Here is a 19457-nt window from a genome sequence, read left to right as displayed (position 1 = left end):
AAGAGCGGCAAGTTCCCTGACGGCTCCCGACGTCAGCACGAGTCTGGGGTCTCCTCGGCTGCCCTGGGAGACCTCCCAGGCACCCCCCTGGGCTGCTGACCACGGTCACTGACCACTCCCTCTACCCCTTGTTGTCCCCAGAGTCGAAGCAGCTGGCCTGGGAGAGGCTGGTGGGGGAGATCGCCTTCCAGCTGGACCGCAGGATCCTGTCCAGCATCTTCCCCGAGCGTGTCCGGCTCTATGGCTTCACGGTCTCCAACATTCCGGAGAAGATCATTCAGGTGTGTTGTGCCTACCTGCCGCTCACCGCCACCTGCAGGGCTGGGGACGGCCTTCCGGGGGCCCCTGCACTCCAGCTAGGCAGAGCGCATCAGAATCTGCGGGCACCCTGGGATGGAGGAAACACCGCACTCAGTCCAAGTGGCCAGCAGGTGTCCGCGGCATCTGGCAGCAGGAGCGTGTGGTCCCAGCCACACAGGCGGCCTTGCCAGAGGGCAGAGCAGCAGAGGGGCCCCAGCACTGTCAGGCCTGTGAGCTCCCACTTTGCCACTGCCATGGCCTCGGGGGTCTGCCAGGCCCCGCTCCCACCGGCCCTCCCCAGACTGGCAGAGCTGACGCCTTATGCCTCTCCCTCGCCCTGTCCAAGTCCTCAAGTGTCACTGGGGGGGCGCAGGGGAGACAGGTCTCAGAGCCTCTGAGCAGCCCAGGTGCCCAGGGTCTTCAGGCCGGGCTCGTTCCGTATTCCCAGCATGCCCTCCACTGAGCCCGCTCCCACTGAGGGACACAGAGGACGATGTTTCCCAAACACGCTTGGGCGCGTCTCCTCGCCACCACGCGTAGGAGGCACGTTGGAGTGAGAGCCGTCGGGGGCTTGGGCTGCGCCGGGGCAGGATGAGGCGGTGCGCGCCCTTCCCCACCGACACGCCCACCCGGGTGGAGCGGGGGTGGGGCAGGGGTGGGGCAGGGGGCGGGCGTCAGCCGCGGCCCTTCAGCCGTTTACTCTTCCCTCTCGAAGAAGCCCTCGGGGCTCCCGGCCCCTTCCCTTCTGGCCGTCCTTATCCGTGGATGGGCTGTGGCTCTGGGTCTGTGAGTGGGCAGGAATCACGTTCAGTTACAGTGGGCTCATCTGTGTCCCGGTTTGAGCTGGCTTCTCCTTTCGTTAAGGTGTCCTTTGGTTAGGTTTTTAATTTTAATGAGACCGAAATTATCCACCTTTTTTATCCACCTTTTCCTTTTTTTTTTTTTTTATTCTTCTTTTTCTTTGGCCGTGCCACGTGGCATGCAGAATCTTAGTTTCCCGACCAGGGATGGAACCCGCGTCCCCTGCAGTGGAAGCGGGGAGTCTTAACCGCTGGACCGCCGGGGAAGTCCCACGTTTTCCTTTATTGTTTGTACTCTTCGAGTCCCATTTAAGGCTGGAGCTGCCAGCCCCGCCTCGGTCCCCTCTCCCAGTCCCACGAGTGTGGGCTCCAGGTTTGTAGGTCCGGCCCTGCCGAGGTGACAGTGTCCTAATCCTGGGAGGCCAAGGGAGCCTGGGCATCTCTTCTTCCAGATCGTCGTAGCTCCTCTTGGCCCTTTGCTCTTCAATGTGAATTTTAGGATCAGTCTGGCAAGTTCCAAGAAAAACCTAGTTCAAATTTTTAGTTTTTCATTGGTTTATAGGTTGAACTGGGGAAGTTTCCCATCTGCCATGTTGGCTACCCCTGTGTTGCTCGTGTCAGCGGCGCCAACTTTGGCCATGTTGGGTTTGACGACCCTTGACTCGTATCCTGGACCACCGCCACCACTGCTGTGCCATGAGTGCAGCCTGGCAGCGGCTATTTAAAAACTGGCAAATGACGTGGGAGAAGCAAAATATTTATGTCTCTAAAATGCTGCATCTGATATCTAGTTGCCAAAGACTACGCTTAATCATAAGTGAAAGTCTAGTTGCCCACATAGAAGTTAGACATCAAACTGTGGAGAGAGGTTTCTGGTTGTTTGAAACTGCTGTTTATACGGAGGATAAGGTAGACCCTCCAGGAGGGCATGGGCTGTGCGGGTCCTCCCCTTCCATGCTGCTCTCCACCTTGCCTGCGAGTTACCGCTTATGCCGGAGAATTTAAGTCACGGCACTAAATGGCAACTCTTTAGAGAAGAGGCAGGAAAAGGAAGCAGAATGTACGTAAGGCAATTTTTTTGGTATTTAAGGAAGTCGAGGAGTTTGGTGCCCCTGAGTCTATGCTTCAGCCTCCACCTTGGCGGCCTCTGGGGAGCTGGTGGTTCTCACCACAACACTCACCTGGTCATCCTGCCCATCGGCCACCGTCACCATTTCCACGGCCTCTGGCCCCATTCACCTTCCATCCAGCAATGACCAGAACTGCCAGGATCATACACTTGCTGCCCGGAAGCTGCTCCACTGCAGCCCACCCGCACGGAAGTTGTCTTTAGGGTACCCCCTGGCTGGCCTTCTGTAGGGCCCACTGCAGGTTGACTGAGGTCTGGTCCCACCCGAGGATCATAAAGATGCTTCCTGGTCTCAAGCCATCCTGCCTACTTGGCTGGATCATTCGTTGATTCCTATCTGCATTTAATTCCACTTTGCCCAGCCTTTTACTTCCCTTCATCAAGACATCTTGTTTATTTCTCTGCACATTGAACTCCAATGTTGGTGGTTGCTAGAACCCCTAAATTCTACCTAGATTCACCAAACCAGGTGAAACCTGGTGTCATCCAACTGGGGTCCTTTGCTTCCCGAATGCCGTACAGCTTTAACGCTGAAAACTGTAATGGAACCCGACATTCAATAAGGACTCGTTGACTTTTTTCATAGAACGTAGCTATCTACTTTTGTGTAAGTTCGCAGGCAGTTATGCCATCTTTTAAGCTTGACTGAAAGTTATCCCAGTGCCCATGCCTGTCAGTTCTTCTAGTCAAACACAAAGATCTGCTCCATGGGAGATGCTCTGGCTCTCTTCCTTTCTGCGCCCTTGTCCTAGGACACCCTGAGTCCAGCTGCATCAGTGTGAGGGTGACTGAGGGTGGTACCTCAGCCCTGCCCATGGTCCCCCCACAGATGCTCTCTAGGCCAACGCATTGGCCTGCCCAGAACATTTTTGATTTCTGTGTAGTGATTTGTTATTTAGCTACCTTGCCAAACCCCCTCGCTAGTTTCGACAGTCTGTATATCATTTTGCTTTCCTCTGTAGACAATCATATCATATAGCACTTAAAAAAAATTTTTTTTTAATTTTGGCCGCGCTGGGTCTTATTTGCGGCATGCGGGATCTTTTAGTTGCGGCATGTGGACCTCTTAGTTGCGGCGTGTGGACCTCTTAGTTGCGGCATGTGGACTTCTTAGTTGCGGCATTCGAACTCAGTTGCGGCATGCATGTGGGATCTAGTTCCCCGGCCAGGGATCGAACCCAGGTCCCCTGCATTGGGAGCTCGGAGTCTGAACCACTGGACCACCAGGGAAGTCCCATATAGCACTTTTTAAAAGCAGATCATAAGGCAACCTCATCTTGTTTCTGACGTGATTACAAACACACACTTCTAGTCTTCCGGTTAAGTACGATGTGTGTTCCAGGCTTTTTGCCAGATCTTCTTTCGACAAACCAGTCAGAGTCCTTGGTTGCACATAACAGAATCCACACCAGCTGATATAAGCAGAAAGGGGTTTATTATAAATGTTTAGGTGTTCAGACAGGCTCCAGGAAGGACACCAAATTGGGCTTGCCTGCTACACAGCCAGTAAAAATGCCAGCACGCCAAGGGAGTGAACACGCCATTGTCATCCCTGCCCCAGGAACAGCATGCACACACCTAGTCGGATGCCTGCAGTTTGGTACAGCTGCCCCAATGAACCAGTGCCACAGCCAGTGCACTCTCCAGACAGCCCAGTCCCCTGCCTACACTGTCTCCTCCAGGAGATGAGGTCCACGCACCTGTACCTGCTGGGCAGAAACCCAGGTCAGAGGGGTACCTAAGCCACAGGGGAGTCTGGAATAGGTGATGTTTAGCGTCCAGCCTCTTAGAGTTCAGGAAGGTGCTAGAATGCACTAGGACAGAAGCCAGGTGAGCCACATTCAGCATCTGCCACATCAGGTGAAGAGTTGTCGGTTTTTTTCTTACTCATGAACAAATACGGAATTTTTTAGAATGTTGTTTCTCTCTCACTGAGATGATCACACAGTTTTCTTCCCCCTCCCTCTTCTGTTAACATATTGATACACATGAGAAGATACTCCGCTCATAAACCACACTGCATCCCTGGTGTTTATAGATGCCCTGGGAGGCTCTGTTTGCTGTTTATGAGTTCTGCAGCTTTGCTACATTTTTAGAGATCGTGCCAAGTTTCTGTGACAGGAATACATGGCTTAATAAGCCAGAGGTTTATCTCTCCACAGGGTTGTTGGGCTCTGCTGACCAGCCCCTCGCACACGTCAGGGTCCCCAGGGTCCCCGCGTCCCGGGACTCGGCCTGGGGGATGGTGCTCGAAGTCCCAGGCTCCTCCCTTTGGCTCGGACTTAGTGACATCAGGTCCCCCTGCAGGACGGTGGGACACGTGGTGGTCTCAGCTGGGCATTTCATTACCTAAAAGAAGGGGGAGGCGCTGCCCTGTTCAGTGGAGGGTGTGGACTTTGCTCATCCTCTCTCTGTTCAGTGGAGGGTGTGGACTTTGCTCATCCTCTCTGTTCGGTGGAGGGTGTGGACTTTGCTCATCCTCTCTGTTGTTCAGTGGAGGGTGTGGACTTTGCTCATCCTCTCTGTTCGGTGGAGGGTGTGGACTTCTGCTCATTATTATTTCCTTCCTTCTCCTTCCGTTAGCTTTGCTTTATTTTTCTTTCTTGGGTTGAGCTCTTAAATCATTTTATTTTACATCTCTTTTGTTTTTAAAGAATTACATTTAGGACAAGGAAGTTCCTTCTGGTCAGGGAGATATTCAAAATATTCAGCAACCGGTACAAGGGGAACACCAGCCAGAGTGGATCCTGTTCTAGGATCCAGGCATAGCGGGAGGCTTCTGTTATTCAAGGCTGGTGGGGAAAAGCGACGGTCTCCTGGCAGCCTCGGCCACGTCCGCCAAGGCTCCAGCCTGACTCTGGTGGCACTCTGGCTGCAGCCCTGCAGGCTAGAGGGGTGGGTGTGTGGCTGTTCAGGTCTGAATATCTCACGAACTGCATTGCATTTCCTCTCTAAGCCCTGAGTCAGTCGGGACCACCATCTGAGGGGCGTTTGGCTGCACGTGAGTGTTGGCTTCTAACACAGCTGCCCTGTGTTTGGAGAATGAGGGCCGTACCATGCCGATTCTCTGACATTTGCTGCCATTTCCCCTTCCGCTGAGCACGTGGTCGATGCTGCGTGTGGTCCGGGATGGAAGGACTGCGTGATGAGCACGTGTGCCGGGTCTCGCAGCTGGGAGTCTGTGTGCCCCCCCGCGGCCCTGCGCCCGCCACGCCCCCTCCAGCGCCAGGCCTGCGGCTCCTCCCTGTAAAGACCCTCCGCATCCACTCGGAGTCTCTCCGCGTCCGCCGCCGCGCCTGCACTCTGCTCTCCACTCCTACCCCGTGGTCCAAACCGCTGCCGCCTCAGCTGGTCCACAGCTGGGCTTGCTGCTCCAGCTATTCAGGCCTGGCTGGCGTCGAGCGTTCAGAATACGCCAAGCGGGCGCCAGACGCAGTGTCTGCCCTCGGGGAGCTCACTCTCTCCCTCCGAGGCCTTCAGTCAACAAGAAAAGCCGTCAGGAGCTCTGCCTCTCATTCTTCTCCCCACCCGAACCCGGGCTCACCGGGGCCGAGTGCACCGCCCTGGGCACCCCTCCTGCTCTACTCCGACGCCTGTAGACATGACCCCCGTGCAGCAGAGCTGACCGGCCCGGGTGCTGTGCTCGACGCCCCCAGAGACGTTTCCTTTGTCCTCACAGCAGCGCCGTCAGGCGGTGCGGCGTTTCCTGCAGTCCCAGCAGGGAACGCGAGGCTCACACTCAGCGTGGTGGCAGCCGTCGAACCTGACTCTCCCCGGGGGCCCAGCTCTGCACCCGGCGTCCCGGCACCTTCCGTGCCATGCATGCTGCTCCTCAGCCTGGAAGTTTCTCCCCTCCATTGTCCTTGTCCTTCAGGCCTCGGTCCAGCAACCTCTCCCTCCAGGACCCCATCCCCAGTGGCAGCGCTCACAGTACCATCCCTCTACTGGGCCGTGTCCTCACTGTAAACTCTGAGGGCCTTTTGCTCACACCTGAACTGGGAGGGCTCGGAGATCTGCAGAGTGAGGATGGATGGACAGAACCCTTCACCCTCTCTCTCCAGCTTCCGTCCATCCCCTGCCAGTGGTCAGCATGATCTCTTCAAACCACAAAGCCCACCAGGCGTCTCCGAGCCTTTAGGACAGGGCACTCCGCTCGCCCGCCGCCCCCAGCCCCATGCTCTGCTCAGGCCTGCAGCTTCTCAGGGGAAGCCTGAGGGGACTGGGGGCGGGCACCCACATCCACTGCCCCCGTGCTGTTGGGGTGCTTGTCCTGCTCTTCCCCACCCACTCCCCCTTGTTGCCCTCCACTCTCAAGGGGTCACTTCCTAGGGGCAGCCCTGGCCTCGTCTCTCAGCGTAAATGTGCCCCCGTCGGACTCCTGCTCGTGTCTTAAGCTCCACGTGCCCAGCCTGGCACACAGCAGGAGCCCAGCCACGGCCGGGGGTGAGCAGGTGACGGCTCTCGATGCCCCCGCAAGAGCCGAGGCTTAACGCTATCCACCGACTTGCTCGGCGGGTCGCCCCGGTGTGAGCAGCCGCAGGTCCGCTTGCTCACCCACAGATGCCAGCTGGGCTCCTGCCGTCTGTCCCACCGGGGCCTGGAAACAGGCAAACGGGAGAAGATTCAGGCGCCCAGGTCAGGAAGCCAGGCCTGACCTAGTGTCAGCAGGCAGCAGAGGTGCCAGCCCAGGGCTCTGGGGGCCCCTTGGCTGAGCCCAGGTATCAGCCTGGTGCTCTGCTCACGTGACCATCCAGGGAGCGGACAGCGAGGCCTTCCTGGAGAAGGCGGTGCCTGAGCAGACTGTCCCGGCATCCCTAGCAGGTTGGGAGCCAGCCTGCTGGACGTCTGGGGACCTGCGGGAGGAGGGTGAGCAGGGCCAGATCCGGGCCTCGCCGGTCCGCCCTGGCCCTGGAAGTTGGAGCAGTGGAAAGTGCAGGGGGCCTCTAGCGGGGAAAGACCCTGTCCCACTACGTACACTTCAGACCTTCGTTCTGCAGGCCTGGGGGCAGCGGTACCAGTGACAGATACCTAATTTGCAGGACCCAGTGCACATAAAAACACAGGGCTCCTTGTTCAAAATTATGAAGAACTTCAAATGGCTGCAGCAGAGACTAAGCTGAGGCCCTAGAAGGCAGTGGAGGGAGGGACGGGGCAGGGGGGTGACGCCGCGGGACGCAACTCGGACCGGCAGGGCGGTCACAGGCGATGAAGACGGAGGCAAAGAACCCGGTGGCAGCAGACCCCGGGTCCAGGCGCTGGGAGCGGCACCTGGTGGCAGCAGACCCCGGGTCCAGGCGCTGGGAGCGGCACCTGGTGGCAGCAGACCCCGGGTCCAGGCGCTGGGAGCGGCACCTGGTGGCAGCAGACCCCCCTGGCTCTGGGCCTGGGGTCATCGGTGCAGCTTGAGGGGTGGGAAGGGACGCCCGCAGGGGTGTTGTGCAGGCCATGGGGTGCTGAGGAGGCAGCCTGGGGTGCTGGGACGGGGGGCCCGGAGGAAAGGCTGAGAGGAAGCGGGGCAGGACCCAGGAGGCGGTGGTGTCTTCTGGGTCGGGCAACCCTGGGGGCTTTGGGAGGCCCCCTCGTCTTTCATCACCCCCAGCCATGCTCTCTGTCCCCAGCTCCCTGTGGCCCCACTCGGTCCGAATCCCTGGTGGTGGATGGAGCAGGTGATGGGGCCTCTGGAACCTCTCTGCTCAGGCTCAGCCCACAGGGCTCCCCTCGCCCTAGAGCCCACAGGCGTCTCTCTCAGGGCCTCCAGGACACCCCCCTTGAGGACACTCCCTCGGATCGGGATCCTCCCACAACCATAACCCCCGGCCTCCATCGCCCCTCACCTGCCTGCCTGCTTATGTGCTGCGGTGGGGCGGGAGGGTCCCTGACGTCTGCTGTCCCCTCAGGCCTCCCTGAACCCCAGCGACCACAAGCTGGACGAGGAGCTGTGCCAGAGACTCACACACCGCTACACGAGCATCATGAACCGGCTGCAGAGCCTGGGCTACAACGGGCGGGTGCACCCGGCACTGACCGAGCAGCTGGTGAACGCCTATGGCATCCTGCGGGAGCGGCCCGAGCTGGCCGCGTCCAAGGGCGTCTCCTACACTGTGGATTTCCTGCAGCGTGTGCTGGTGGAGACCGTGCACCCCAGCATACTCACCGACGCGCTGCTGCTGCTCTCCTGCCTCAGCCAGCTGGCGCACGACGACGGCAAGCCCATGTTCATCTGGTGATGCTGGCTTGCTGTGGCCCGCACCTGGGTACACAGCCATTAAAGCTCTCCTCGGACGCTGGCCTCTGGGCCTGCGCTGGTACTCCTGGGTGGTGCTGCCTCCTCTGGGGGGCTCGCCAGCGCCCCCTCCCCAGCTCCCCTTCAGTCCTGCCTGCCCTGCAGGTTCATGCCCCTTCCGGGGCCCCTGGGGAGAGCCCCAAGACCAAAGCTCAGCAGCTGTCTTACCAAGGGGGATGTTCCGAAGGCCCCAAAGCTGGCCTGGCGGTGGGAGCACAGGAGCCCCTGAGACCTGGAGGAGGAAGAGCAGGAAGCAGGAAGGAGCCCAGCTGGCAGGCAAGGGTCGTGGGTGTGCCAGCAGGCCTGGTGACGAGCACAGAGCAGGAGGCAGAGGCGAGGTCAAGAGAAGGATGCGGGTGTGGGAGCGCCTCCCTCTGCACGAGGCAGCAACAAGTGCTTCTGGAACCTTACTGAGGGCGGGAGGACGTTAAAGGGAGGGGAGCCAGGAGGAACCTGGGCACCGGGCAGCCCAGGGAGACGGGGTCCCTGCCAAAGGCCCCGCAGGAAGCGAGCGGCCTGGGAGAGTCAGAGCTGGCGAGGGCAGATCCCACCTACTGCAGGGGCAGAGCTGGAGTGGGGATGGGGTGGGGTGGGATTCCTGGAGACGACCTATAGACTCGGCGGGGGAAGGGCTCGTGGAGAGTGCAGGATGCAGAGGGGTGTAGGCCAGGATGCTTGTCCCTTCAGGACGTGCGTGGGGAGAGGGGAGCAGTGTGGGGCAGAGCAGAGGGCCTGCCTGAAGAGGGGCAGGAGGTGGCGGGGATGCGGACCCCAGCCAAGAAGGCTCTGGAAGCACGGCCGCCTGCCAGCCTCAGGACCGCAAGTGAACAGAGGAGCCCCCGGGTCTGGGTTCAACCAGGGGAATCATGTCAGCAACCAGCGAGGGGTGCGGAGGTGAGGGGTGTGGCGCGTGCTGGGGAGCTCTGGCCCCAGAGCTCCGTCTTCTTGCTCCCCTCACTGCCGGGCTGCTGCTTCCGGAGATGAAGCCAGACCCCTGGGAAAGGCAGGGAAGGTCTCTGTGTGTAGATACGTTAGAGAGCTACACATACAGACCTTCTAGCTCTGTCTGCTGAGAAGGCTTAGCAATATGACAAACCCACAGCAACGAGCACACCCAGCACCAGATCTTGATTTGTGAAGGGTATCAGGGGTTTCTGGAAAACTGGGGGCTGAGGCGGGAGAGCAGCAGCCCCTTCTCCAGGTCTGTAGGAGTGAAGGGCAGCCCTGGCCCAAACTTCAGGGCCATTTAAGAGACAATCTTAAGAGCTCTAGGAACTGGTTCCCAGCTCGAATTAGGAAGGTGGAGGGCAGGGCAGCGCCTGAGCAAGCGGGAGGCGGCTCGGTCCTGGGATGCGGCAGAGCGGGTGCAAGAGGCTCCGTGGATGCAGAGCTGGCTTCCACCTGGCTCGCATGCCCCGGCGGCCCGGCCTGCTGCGCGGAGCCGAACCAACGGCCCTTCCTCCAGATTGGAAGCTTCTTGGGGGAGGGTCACAGAGCCGCCTCCACTGTGGGCGGTGCCCGGCGCTGAGGCGGTGGCTGGTGAGGCCTCTCCGAGTCCGCCCCTTCCTCGGACCGGGGGAAGCAGGTCGGGGTGGGGTAGATCCCGCAGTCTGGGCAGCGGGAGCGCCGGGGCCATTACACTCTGACTCGCGGGAGGAGGGAGAGGGGGATGCATGGCGCGTCGCGCACCACTCTCTGTCGCTGCGCCGGCCCGCATTAAAAAGTGTCGCCCTCCGCTTGGTGTGGGCTGCACCCAGAAGTCGCTCCCATCGGGCGGGTCTGGGGGTTCTCCCTGCGGCCTTCAGGGGAGGTCGGGGCGAGAAGGATCTGGGGCGGGACCAGGGTCTCTTTCGCTTTCCCTTTTGTTCTCCAACCGCCACCGAGGTTCCGCGCGGGTGAGGAGAGGGCGGCTTCCCGGGTGGCTCCGCCTGTGCCCATACCCCCAGGCTCGCGGGGGCTCAGCGCCTTGCCGGCTCCGCGCACAAGTTGTGCCACGTGGCCTTGACCCCTGTGACTCCCCTGCAGCTCCCGGGCACGCACGAACGAGTCGACTCGCACGCTGGAAGCCAGTGAGTCGTCGGAGAGACCTGCTACCAAGAGCGCCGCGCGCCACGCCATGCCCACCCGACTGGCCCCCGACGCCCTGCGCCCTACGGCCCTCACCCTTCCCGCACCCTGTGCTTCACGCTCTCCCCCGGCCTGGCCCGCGCGCTACGTTTCCCGGCCTACTGGGCCCTGGACCAGCTGCTGGGCTGCTGGGCGCCGGCCGCACGCCCAAGCGACCAGATCTGCTGAGCGCCGCAGCGGGCCCCGGAGCGGCTCTCCCGCTGCTGCTTCTTGTCGGTCTGCCTCTGGCACTGCCGGACCTGCTGCTCTGGCTGCTGCTCCATGCCTGGCGCCGTCCCTTCTGCTACCAGCCCCCTCCGCAGTGCTGGGCGCCCCCCCACTTGAGCCCGCGCGCAGCTTCAGCCTCTTCGGCGTCAACCTGTGCCTGCTCCCCGACGGGCCGACGCGCTTCGGCAACTTGCCGCACAACCAGCGGCGGGCCGAGATCGTGGGCGCCGTGCTGCTCGCCGGCCTGCGGCATTCGCCCTATGGGGCTACCGGCTGCAGTTCGCCAGTGCAGGGGATGCCGTGCGGGGTGCTGATGGGCGCCATGCCAGCGAGTCTGGACTTAACGTGCCTGCAGGAGGTGTCCGATCTTCGCGCAGAGCGACGCCTGGTGAGCCGCCTGGCACCGAACCTGGTCCCGGTGTCGTACGACGTGGCACATTCGGCCTGCAGCCCGGGCCACACCTGAAGCTGCTGGGCAGCGGGCTGCTGCCGGCCTCGCGCTCCCTGCTGCTACGCGCAGCCTTCCGGTCCTTCCTCACGCACGTCGCGAGGATGCGCCGGCCTCCAAGGGACTACTTTCTGCACAGGTGCCCGCCCACCGGCCGCGGCGCGCCGGGACCCGGGAGGGGGCGGGGCATGGGGTCGAACGCGCGGAGGTCCCCGAGCGCAGCTGGGCATCCCGGACGGGCGCCGCATCGTGGGCTTTCCTGCACTGCACGCATCTGCATGCGCCGAGCGGTGAGCCCGACTGGCTGCTCGTAGGCTCGTGGGCGGGCCGCCCCCCCCCTCACTCTGCGCGGAGTCCCAACCCTTGTCTGCACCTCCCCTCCCCTCACCGTTTATTCAACTGCCCCAGGCGCCGCCAGTCCCTTCGAGTGCTGCTGGGCTCACAGATCGGGACCGGGCGGGGCGGGGGAAGGCGTGGGCGCAGCTGGGTGTCCAGGAGGCAGAATGGCACCTCGGACTGAGCCTTCCTTCCCTCCCCGCCCCTCCCCTCCAACCCACCCCGCCCCGCAGAGGACGGGCTCCTGCGCCGCACACAGCTGACGCTGTTGCTGGACTGGGCCGAGCTGTCCGCGGTTGAGAGCCGCCAAAGTGACGAGGCCGTGGCCTTCAGTGTGCGCCTGGGTGACCTAAACTTCGACAGCTGCGCGCTTAGGTGAGAAGAGGCTGCAGCGGGGCGGGCGGGCGGCCCCGCCCACCGAGCGCCGGCCTCTCCGCAGACCACGCGCGGGAGCAGCGGCACCAGCTGTTCAGCCGCTTCCGGGACCGCCGCCGGCTGGGGACGCGCCGGGGTTGCGGGCGGACGGGCCTAGGGCCGGCTCGCGGGCCAGGCTCCCACTGATACCGCCTTTCCCCGCCCTCCCCAGGAACGCTGCTGAGAACCTGCAATGTTCCACCACTCCGTGGCCTGCCCCGCGGAGATGCTGAGCTGAGTGGCTACCTGGGGGCCAGGCAACGCCCGGAAGGAGGGCTGCCCTGACCTTGGTGACACCGCCACCCTCCTCAGGGCCTTGGAGCAGGAGGAAGGGCGCCGCCACTCCCTGGCGGGCCCTCCCAGGGGAGGCCACCCGGCTGAGCACTGGCGGGGCCGGCACCTGGACTACATCACCGAGGGGGACCCGCAGGCATTCTGAGCCCAGTGCGTGCCGGAGCCCAGGGGGCTGGGCCTGCCGGCGCTGCGGCGACTCCTCAACCTGACTCCTGCCCCCAAGAGGTGGAACGGGTGACATTCAGCACCGCCCTGGCGGGGCTTACGGACCACCTGGCTGTGGGACTTCCAAGCCCTCCTAAGGCAGGTACGGAGGAGACAGGTGCCAGCACGGGTGGAAAGACAGGGACGCAGAACGTGAGCCTGGCCAGCCGCCACTGGAACAGGACGACTTCAGGGATCTTTATTGTACGGGGCCCTCCCTCACACGGTCTCCTGGGCCCTGCGGTACTCATAGACGCTGCCCCGCTCAGGGAAGGCTAGGGGCTGCAGGAGCGACGCCGGCAGAGGGGCGGGGTCCTCTGGGTCCCCATAGCCCCCGCCGCCTGGTGTGTGGAGACAGAACACATCCTGTGGGGCAGAGGGGAGGTTCAGCCTGGGGATGGGCTCTGCCTGTCTCCTGCCGCCAACCCATCCCCGGCGGGGCAGTGCATCCACAGCAGCCAGCTGGGACCCCAGAGAGCCGGTCTGCGGCCCCCATCCTTCAGGAGCCAAATTAAACTCCGTCTCTAGTTATTGGTGCAACTCCATTCACTCTGTGGGATGAGGGCGGCTGGGGGTGGGGGCGGGGATGGGACAGGCCAGGCCGCAATCCTTACCCCGGGGGACACGAGCACCGAGGTCTTCCCACCCAGATTCACTGTCCGGCCATCCTTCCGGATCAGTAGGTTTAGGCCACGGGTTCCGGGCTCACCCCCTGCAAGAAGAGGCAAGGTGGGGGTGGCCCAGGAGGCAAGGAAGTGAGAGACGTGGGGAGTTGGTGGGGGAATAGGGGGGTAGATGGGACAGGAGGTGGGTGGGGAACTGACGGCCGTGATGGGTTGGGGGGAGAGGGGAAGGGAGGCACTTACCCATAAGGCCGTAAGGCTGGAAGGCGCGGCGCTCGGTCAGCACTGACAGTAGCGCCTCCTCACGAAAAAGCAGCTCGCGGACAACACCATCGCCGCCCCGGAAGCGGCCGCGCCCCCCAGACCCCAGTCTCAGTTCAAAGCGGCGCAGGATGACTGGGTACCTGCGCGGGATCAGGGGTCAGCCCCGCCCCCCCCGCCCCCGCTCCACCCCGCCCCCGCTCCACCCCGGCCGGCTCCTCAGCCCCACCCCTTCCTGCACCGCTCACCTGCTCTCCAGGATCTCGGGGTCGGTGATGCGTGTGTTGGTCATGTGGCTGTGCACACCGCTGCGCCCATGCCAGCCGGGGCCCGCGCCCGCGCCGCCCGCCACCGTCTCGTAGTAGCCCATGTGGGCGTTGCCCAAGGTCACGTTGTTCATGCAGCCCTGGCAGGGGCAAGCGGCCACTGCGCTGGCTGGGGGTGCATCCCCTCTCGGCCGGTCGCAGCCCTCCCCCTCCCCCTTCCCCCCGCCGCCAGCAGCCCTCGAGCTGTGCCCACCGGCCCACGGCACCTGGGAAGCAGCACAGGCCCCGAAGGCCCCCAGGATGACGTCCACCACCCGCTGCGACGTAAGCACGTTGCCGCCCACCACCGCCGCCTCTGGGGACGGGTCCAGGATGGAGCCCTTAGGGATCACGACACGCACCGGTGCCAGGCAGCCCTGTGGGGAGAGGGGCCAGCGCTCAAGAACAGTCGGGAGGTACACCACGCGCATCCCTAGGACCAGTCCGACCTTGGGCTGACCTAGCCCCGGGCTCCCTCAGGGCGACACGGGGCTTGGGGTTGACCTGCTGTCCGTGTGCACAGCACACCCTTGCACACCTGGTTGAGTGGGATGTCGCGGCCAACCAGACAGCGAAGGCAGTAGATGAGCGCAGACAGCGTGATGGCCCGAGGCGCGTTGAGGTTGCCAAACACCTCGGGCCCCGTGCCGCTGAAATCAAACACCGCGCTACCCTGCCCGCCAGAGAAGAGGGGAGAAGTCAGCAGCTGGGTGGCCACGGCCCTGATGCCTGGGGAGGTCCTTCCTCCCGAGACTGACCTGACTAAGGTTGATCTGCACTCGGAGTCGGATGGGAGAACCGTCGTCCATGTGGTCCTCTTCAGGGATCTTTATTGTACGGGGCCCTCCCTCACACGGTCTCCTGGGCCCTGCGGTACTCATAGACGCTGCCCCGCTCAGGGAAGGCTAGGGGCTGCAGGAGCGACGCCGGCAGAGGGGCGGGGTCCTCTGGGTCCCCATAGCCCCCGCCGCCTGGTGTGTGGAGACAGAACACATCCTGTGGGGCAGAGGGGAGGTTCAGCCTGGGGATGGGCTCTGCCTGTCTCCTGCCGCCAACCCATCCCCGGCGGGGCAGTGCATCCACAGCAGCCAGCTGGGACCCCAGAGAGCCGGTCTGCGGCCCCCATCCTTCAGGAGCCAAATTAAACTCCGTCTCTAGTTATTGGTGCAACTCCATTCACTCTGTGGGATGAGGGCGGCTGGGGGTGGGGGCGGGGATGGGACAGGCCAGGCCGCAATCCTTACCCCGGGGGACACGAGCACCGAGGTCTTCCCACCCAGATTCACTGTCCGGCCATCCTTCCGGATCAGTAGGTTTAGGCCACGGGTTCCGGGCTCACCCCCTGCAAGAAGAGGCAAGGTGGGGGTGGCCCAGGAGGCAAGGAAGTGAGAGACGTGGGGAGTTGGTGGGGGAATAGGGGGGTAGATGGGACAGGAGGTGGGTGGGGAACTGACGGCCGTGATGGGTTGGGGGGAGAGGGGAAGGGAGGCACTTACCCATAAGGCCGTAAGGCTGGAAGGCGCGGCGCTCGGTCAGCACTGACAGTAGCGCCTCCTCACGAAAAAGCAGCTCGCGGACAACACCATCGCCGCCCCGGAAGCGGCCGCGCCCCCCAGACCCCAGTCTCAGTTCAAAGCGGCGCAGGATGACTGGGTACCTGCGCGGGATCAGGGGTCAGCCCCGCCCCCCCCGCCCCCGCTCCACCCCGCCCCCGCTCCACCCCGGCCGGCTCCTCAGCCCCACCCCTTCCTGCACCGCTCACCTGCTCTCCAGGATCTCGGGGTCGGTGATGCGTGTGTTGGTCATGTGGCTGTGCACACCGCTGCGCCCATGCCAGCCGGGGCCCGCGCCCGCGCCGCCCGCCACCGTCTCGTAGTAGCCCATGTGGGCGTTGCCCAAGGTCACGTTGTTCATGCAGCCCTGGCAGGGGCAAGCGGCCACTGCGCTGGCTGGGGGTGCATCCCCTCTCGGCCGGTCGCAGCCCTCCCCCTCCCCCTTCCCCCCGCCGCCAGCAGCCCTCGAGCTGTGCCCACCGGCCCACGGCACCTGGGAAGCAGCACAGGCCCCGAAGGCCCCCAGGATGACGTCCACCACCCGCTGCGACGTAAGCACGTTGCCGCCCACCACCGCCGCCTCTGGGGACGGGTCCAGGATGGAGCCCTTAGGGATCACGACACGCACCGGTGCCAGGCAGCCCTGTGGGGAGAGGGGCCAGCGCTCAAGAACAGTCGGGAGGTACACCACGCGCATCCCTAGGACCAGTCCGACCTTGGGCTGACCTAGCCCCGGGCTCCCTCAGGGCGACACGGGGCTTGGGGTTGACCTGCTGTCCGTGTGCACAGCACACCCTTGCACACCTGGTTGAGTGGGATGTCGCGGCCAACCAGACAGCGAAGGCAGTAGATGAGCGCAGACAGCGTGATGGCCCGAGGCGCGTTGAGGTTGCCAAACACCTCGGGCCCCGTGCCGCTGAAATCAAACACCGCGCTACCCTGCCCGCCAGAGAAGAGGGGAGAAGTCAGCAGCTGGGTGGCCACGGCCCTGATGCCTGGGGAGGTCCTTCCTCCCGAGACTGACCTGACTAAGGTTGATCTGCACTCGGAGTCGGATGGGAGAACCGTCGTCCATGTGGTCCTCTGCGGACACCTCCAGGGGCAGGCCCCGGGCCTGCCGGGAGGTTCCAAAGGCCCGAAGCATGTCTCGCACAGCTAGCTCAGCGTTGGCCTGGTGGAGAGTATGTTCAGTAACGGCCACGCCACCTTCCAGGTGGGCCAGGTGCCCCCCACCTCCGTCCACCTGCCTGGGGCAGGCACAGAGCTGCCGGCTTGCTCCTTCCCCCAGGCCCACCTGAATGTGGCCCATGTAGGCCTGCACCACATCCAGGCCATACTGCCCAATGAGCTCGCCCACCAGCTGGATGCCCTTCTGGTTGGCTGCCACCTGGGCACGCAGATCTGACAGGTTGTCGTGCAGGTTCCGTGTTCCGCTGCAGCCTGGAATCTTGCCTGGTGCCCGCAGGGCTTCAGTTACCGCTGCATGGACGGGACCGCCACTGAGCCACTCAAAGTCCCAGGGCCACCTGGTGCCCTGCTCCACGCCTGCCGCACTTCTCCGCTGGGGCACTTGCAGGGGCCACATGTTGGCCCATCACTGGCTCCCCACTACCCTGCTGGCTCTTCCAGGCCCCTGAAAACCCCCAGCTTCCCCGCATCAGCTACTGAACCTTCCCACACCACAATCCCCCAGGGCACCCTAGGATGGGACAAGCAGCTTTGACCGTGACCGTGATCTCACGTGGGCTGGAGGTACCTGGGGCAGGGGGCAGGGCAGGGGGAAGGTTCCCTCAGCAAACTCTCCCCCCTCCTGCATTTCTCCTGCCCTACCTCCCCACCACCTGGCCCACACTCTCCAGCCTTCTCTGGGCCCCCCTCCCCTCTCCCAGCAGGAAAAACCACTTCCCTTAACCCTCCCACACTCACACTGCCCTCAGCCCGGGGGCCCCGAACTCACCGCCACAGCCAGTCATTTTGAAAGAGCGCCAGCATGGCTGCCTGTGCGCCCCGCCACCGCCCCCAAAAGATCTGGACAAGGCGTCCACCTTGGGCAGCAGTACATGTTCTGGCCCCGTGGGCCGCTCCCTGCTTCGGGAAAGCTCCCCTCCTGAGTCTGGATCAGGGTCCTCTCAGGCTCCCTGGCCACTGGGTCCTCTGCCAGACATGCCTGCACAGGTCCCTCGGTGATCCCTATCCTCTGCCCCCACCCCATACTGACCAAGTGAGCAGCCAGGCCTCAGTCACTCTGTTCGTGTTCTCAGCACCCACAGCAGCCCATGGCTCTGTTACCCCACCTTCCACCCTGCCCACATCACCTATTCTCACTCTGGGATGCCCCCAGGGCTCTCAGACCCCTGTAGCCTCACACCAGCTGTCCCTGACCCCCAGGTCCCACTGCAGTTTCTGTCCCACCTTCCTGGCAACTGCAGTGCCAGAACCTCCATCCTACAGCTGTCCAAACTTGATTCCCTCCCCGCTGCCCAAATCCCACCACTTACCAACCCTGACCTCCAAAACACCCTCACCGTCGCTTCCCAGCTTGAGGCTCAGCATCTTCCAGGGCCAGAGCAGCTGTCCCCACCCCATGCCCCCTGCCTGGCCTGCAGGAGCCTCCATGTGCCCAGCACACAGGCAGGGGACTTGCCTGGTGCACAGGCAGCTCAGGCCCAGCTGAAGCCCTTCACAGCTGCCCAGTGACTGACCCAGGCCCAGGAAAGCTCTCCGAGAGCCTGCAGCCCCCGGCCGCTGGTGCCACCGTGTCTCTGCAGTCCCCAGACCCAGTGTAAGCCCAGTGCAAATCATAGACGCCACCAGCAGCCGCCCACCTTAAAATAGGCTCCTCCCACTCCTGCACCCAATCCCTTGGGTGTCCTGGCCAGCTCCCCACCCCCAAACCTTCCAGGCCTCCTTGGACCCGGGCAGAACTCAGCTCAGCTCGTCTGATCACCTCTGAGAGGCGATCTGCAACCACCCTGGGGGGTCACCGACCAGCTCCCTCAGCCTGGAGGCCGGCCTAGGCCAGTGGGGAGGGGGGCAGCGGGGGCTGCATCCCCGTGTCCGGCCCAGCCTGGCTGCAGGAAGCGGCCAGGTGTTTCAGCCCCACCCCAGACCCATTCCCGCTCACCCTCCTCCTGGAAGACACCCGCCTGGACGAGTCTGAAGGACAGAAAGATGGCGCCCTCCTGCTGCAGGGCGGTGGAGTGGGGGGGCATGGAGCCCGGTGTGATGCCCCCAATGTCCGCGTGGTGCCCACGGCTGGCCACGTAGAACACAGGCCGCGTCTGACCCGGCCAAAACACCTAGGGGTGAGGGCAACGGTCAGGGGCGCCGGCGGCCCTACCACCCAAGGTACCTGGGCAGCGACCCTCACCGGTGTGATGACGGTCAGGTCTGGCAGGTGGCTGCCCCCCGCGCAGGGGTGGTTGCTCAGCAGCACGTCGCCGGGATGGAGGTCAGCTCCCAAGTGCTGGATCTGAAGCCAGGAGACAGGTGCAGAGTGAGGAGGGGGCCGGTGCAAGGGGCGGGGGGGCAGGGAGAGGGGCTCACCGAACCTGGAACTGCACCGTCTCCTGCATGGCACCCAGGTGCACAGGGATGTGAGGGGCGTTGGAGACCAGCCCCCCGTCGGGCCCAAAGAGGGCACAGGAGAAGTCCAGGCGCTCCTTGATGTTGGTGGAGATGGCCGTGCGCTGTAGGATGCGGCCCATCTGCTCTGGGGACACGGAGTGACCAGATGCCCGCTGGCCCCACCCCATCCACAGCGCATTCCCGGGGTACGGAGAGGCAGGGCCCACCGCCTTCAAGGCCTCTGAGTCCCGGACCCAGGACCCGAAGCGGGCGATGGTCCACCCAGACACTGCGAGGCCGTGGCACCCCCTTCCTCCCCAGCCCTGCCCGGCGCCACCATCAACCCTACGCCCTGCTTCGTACATTAAGAAACTGATGCCGAGGCACAGGCTTCGGAGCCTGGGTTCACCGTGCAGAGCCCAGATCACATGGTGCTGGGAGGAGAAAAGCGCCCACCCTGCCCAAGGCCTGCGGTGCAGCAGGGCTGTGCCATCCCAGGGCCAGGGCCACACTGCCTGCACCACCGCAGGAGGGCTTCCGCGTCTGCCCCTTCCCCCGGGTCACGCTTTCTCTCTGCACACCCCTGCCTGGCACGCCGCGGGGCTC

At 63.5% G+C, this 19457-nt stretch overlaps 2 protein-coding genes and 1 pseudogene across 2 annotated transcripts in view; 2 read left to right on the top strand and 1 right to left on the bottom strand.

Annotated features, from left to right (window-relative positions):
- Nucleotides 1–8456, top strand: part of LOC103075312 (speriolin-like) — a 9836-nt gene extending 1380 nt beyond the window's left edge. The window contains 3 exon segments of the mRNA XM_082931347.1: nucleotides 1–31; nucleotides 142–281; nucleotides 8127–8456. The exon segment at nucleotides 1–31 is cut by the window's left edge and continues 24 nt beyond it. Of these exon segments, the coding sequence (XP_082787473.1) occupies nucleotides 1–31; nucleotides 142–281; nucleotides 8127–8456 (501 nt within the window).
- A 2172-nt stretch (nucleotides 8457–10628) lies between these two features.
- LOC103075024 (sphingomyelin phosphodiesterase 3-like) lies at nucleotides 10629–12483 on the top strand (annotated as a pseudogene).
- A 213-nt stretch (nucleotides 12484–12696) lies between these two features.
- Nucleotides 12697–19457, bottom strand: part of OPLAH (5-oxoprolinase, ATP-hydrolysing) — an 11069-nt gene continuing 4308 nt past the window's right edge. Inside the window, 11 exon segments of the mRNA XM_007464553.1 lie at nucleotides 12697–12908; nucleotides 14976–15073; nucleotides 15228–15388; nucleotides 15494–15651; nucleotides 15778–15927; nucleotides 16089–16223; nucleotides 16309–16455; nucleotides 16579–16763; nucleotides 18409–18583; nucleotides 18655–18756; nucleotides 18836–18996. Of these exon segments, the coding sequence (XP_007464615.1) occupies nucleotides 12762–12908; nucleotides 14976–15073; nucleotides 15228–15388; nucleotides 15494–15651; nucleotides 15778–15927; nucleotides 16089–16223; nucleotides 16309–16455; nucleotides 16579–16763; nucleotides 18409–18583; nucleotides 18655–18756; nucleotides 18836–18996 (1619 nt within the window). The 3' untranslated portion in view covers nucleotides 12697–12761.

This window comes from Lipotes vexillifer, unplaced genomic scaffold (assembly GCF_000442215.2).
Source record: "Lipotes vexillifer unplaced genomic scaffold, Lipotes_vexillifer_v1.1 scaffold394, whole genome shotgun sequence".
NCBI lineage: Eukaryota > Metazoa > Chordata > Mammalia > Artiodactyla > Lipotidae > Lipotes > Lipotes vexillifer.
Note: the sequence above shows the minus strand (reverse complement) of the source record. Positions and strands in the feature narration are given on the sequence as shown.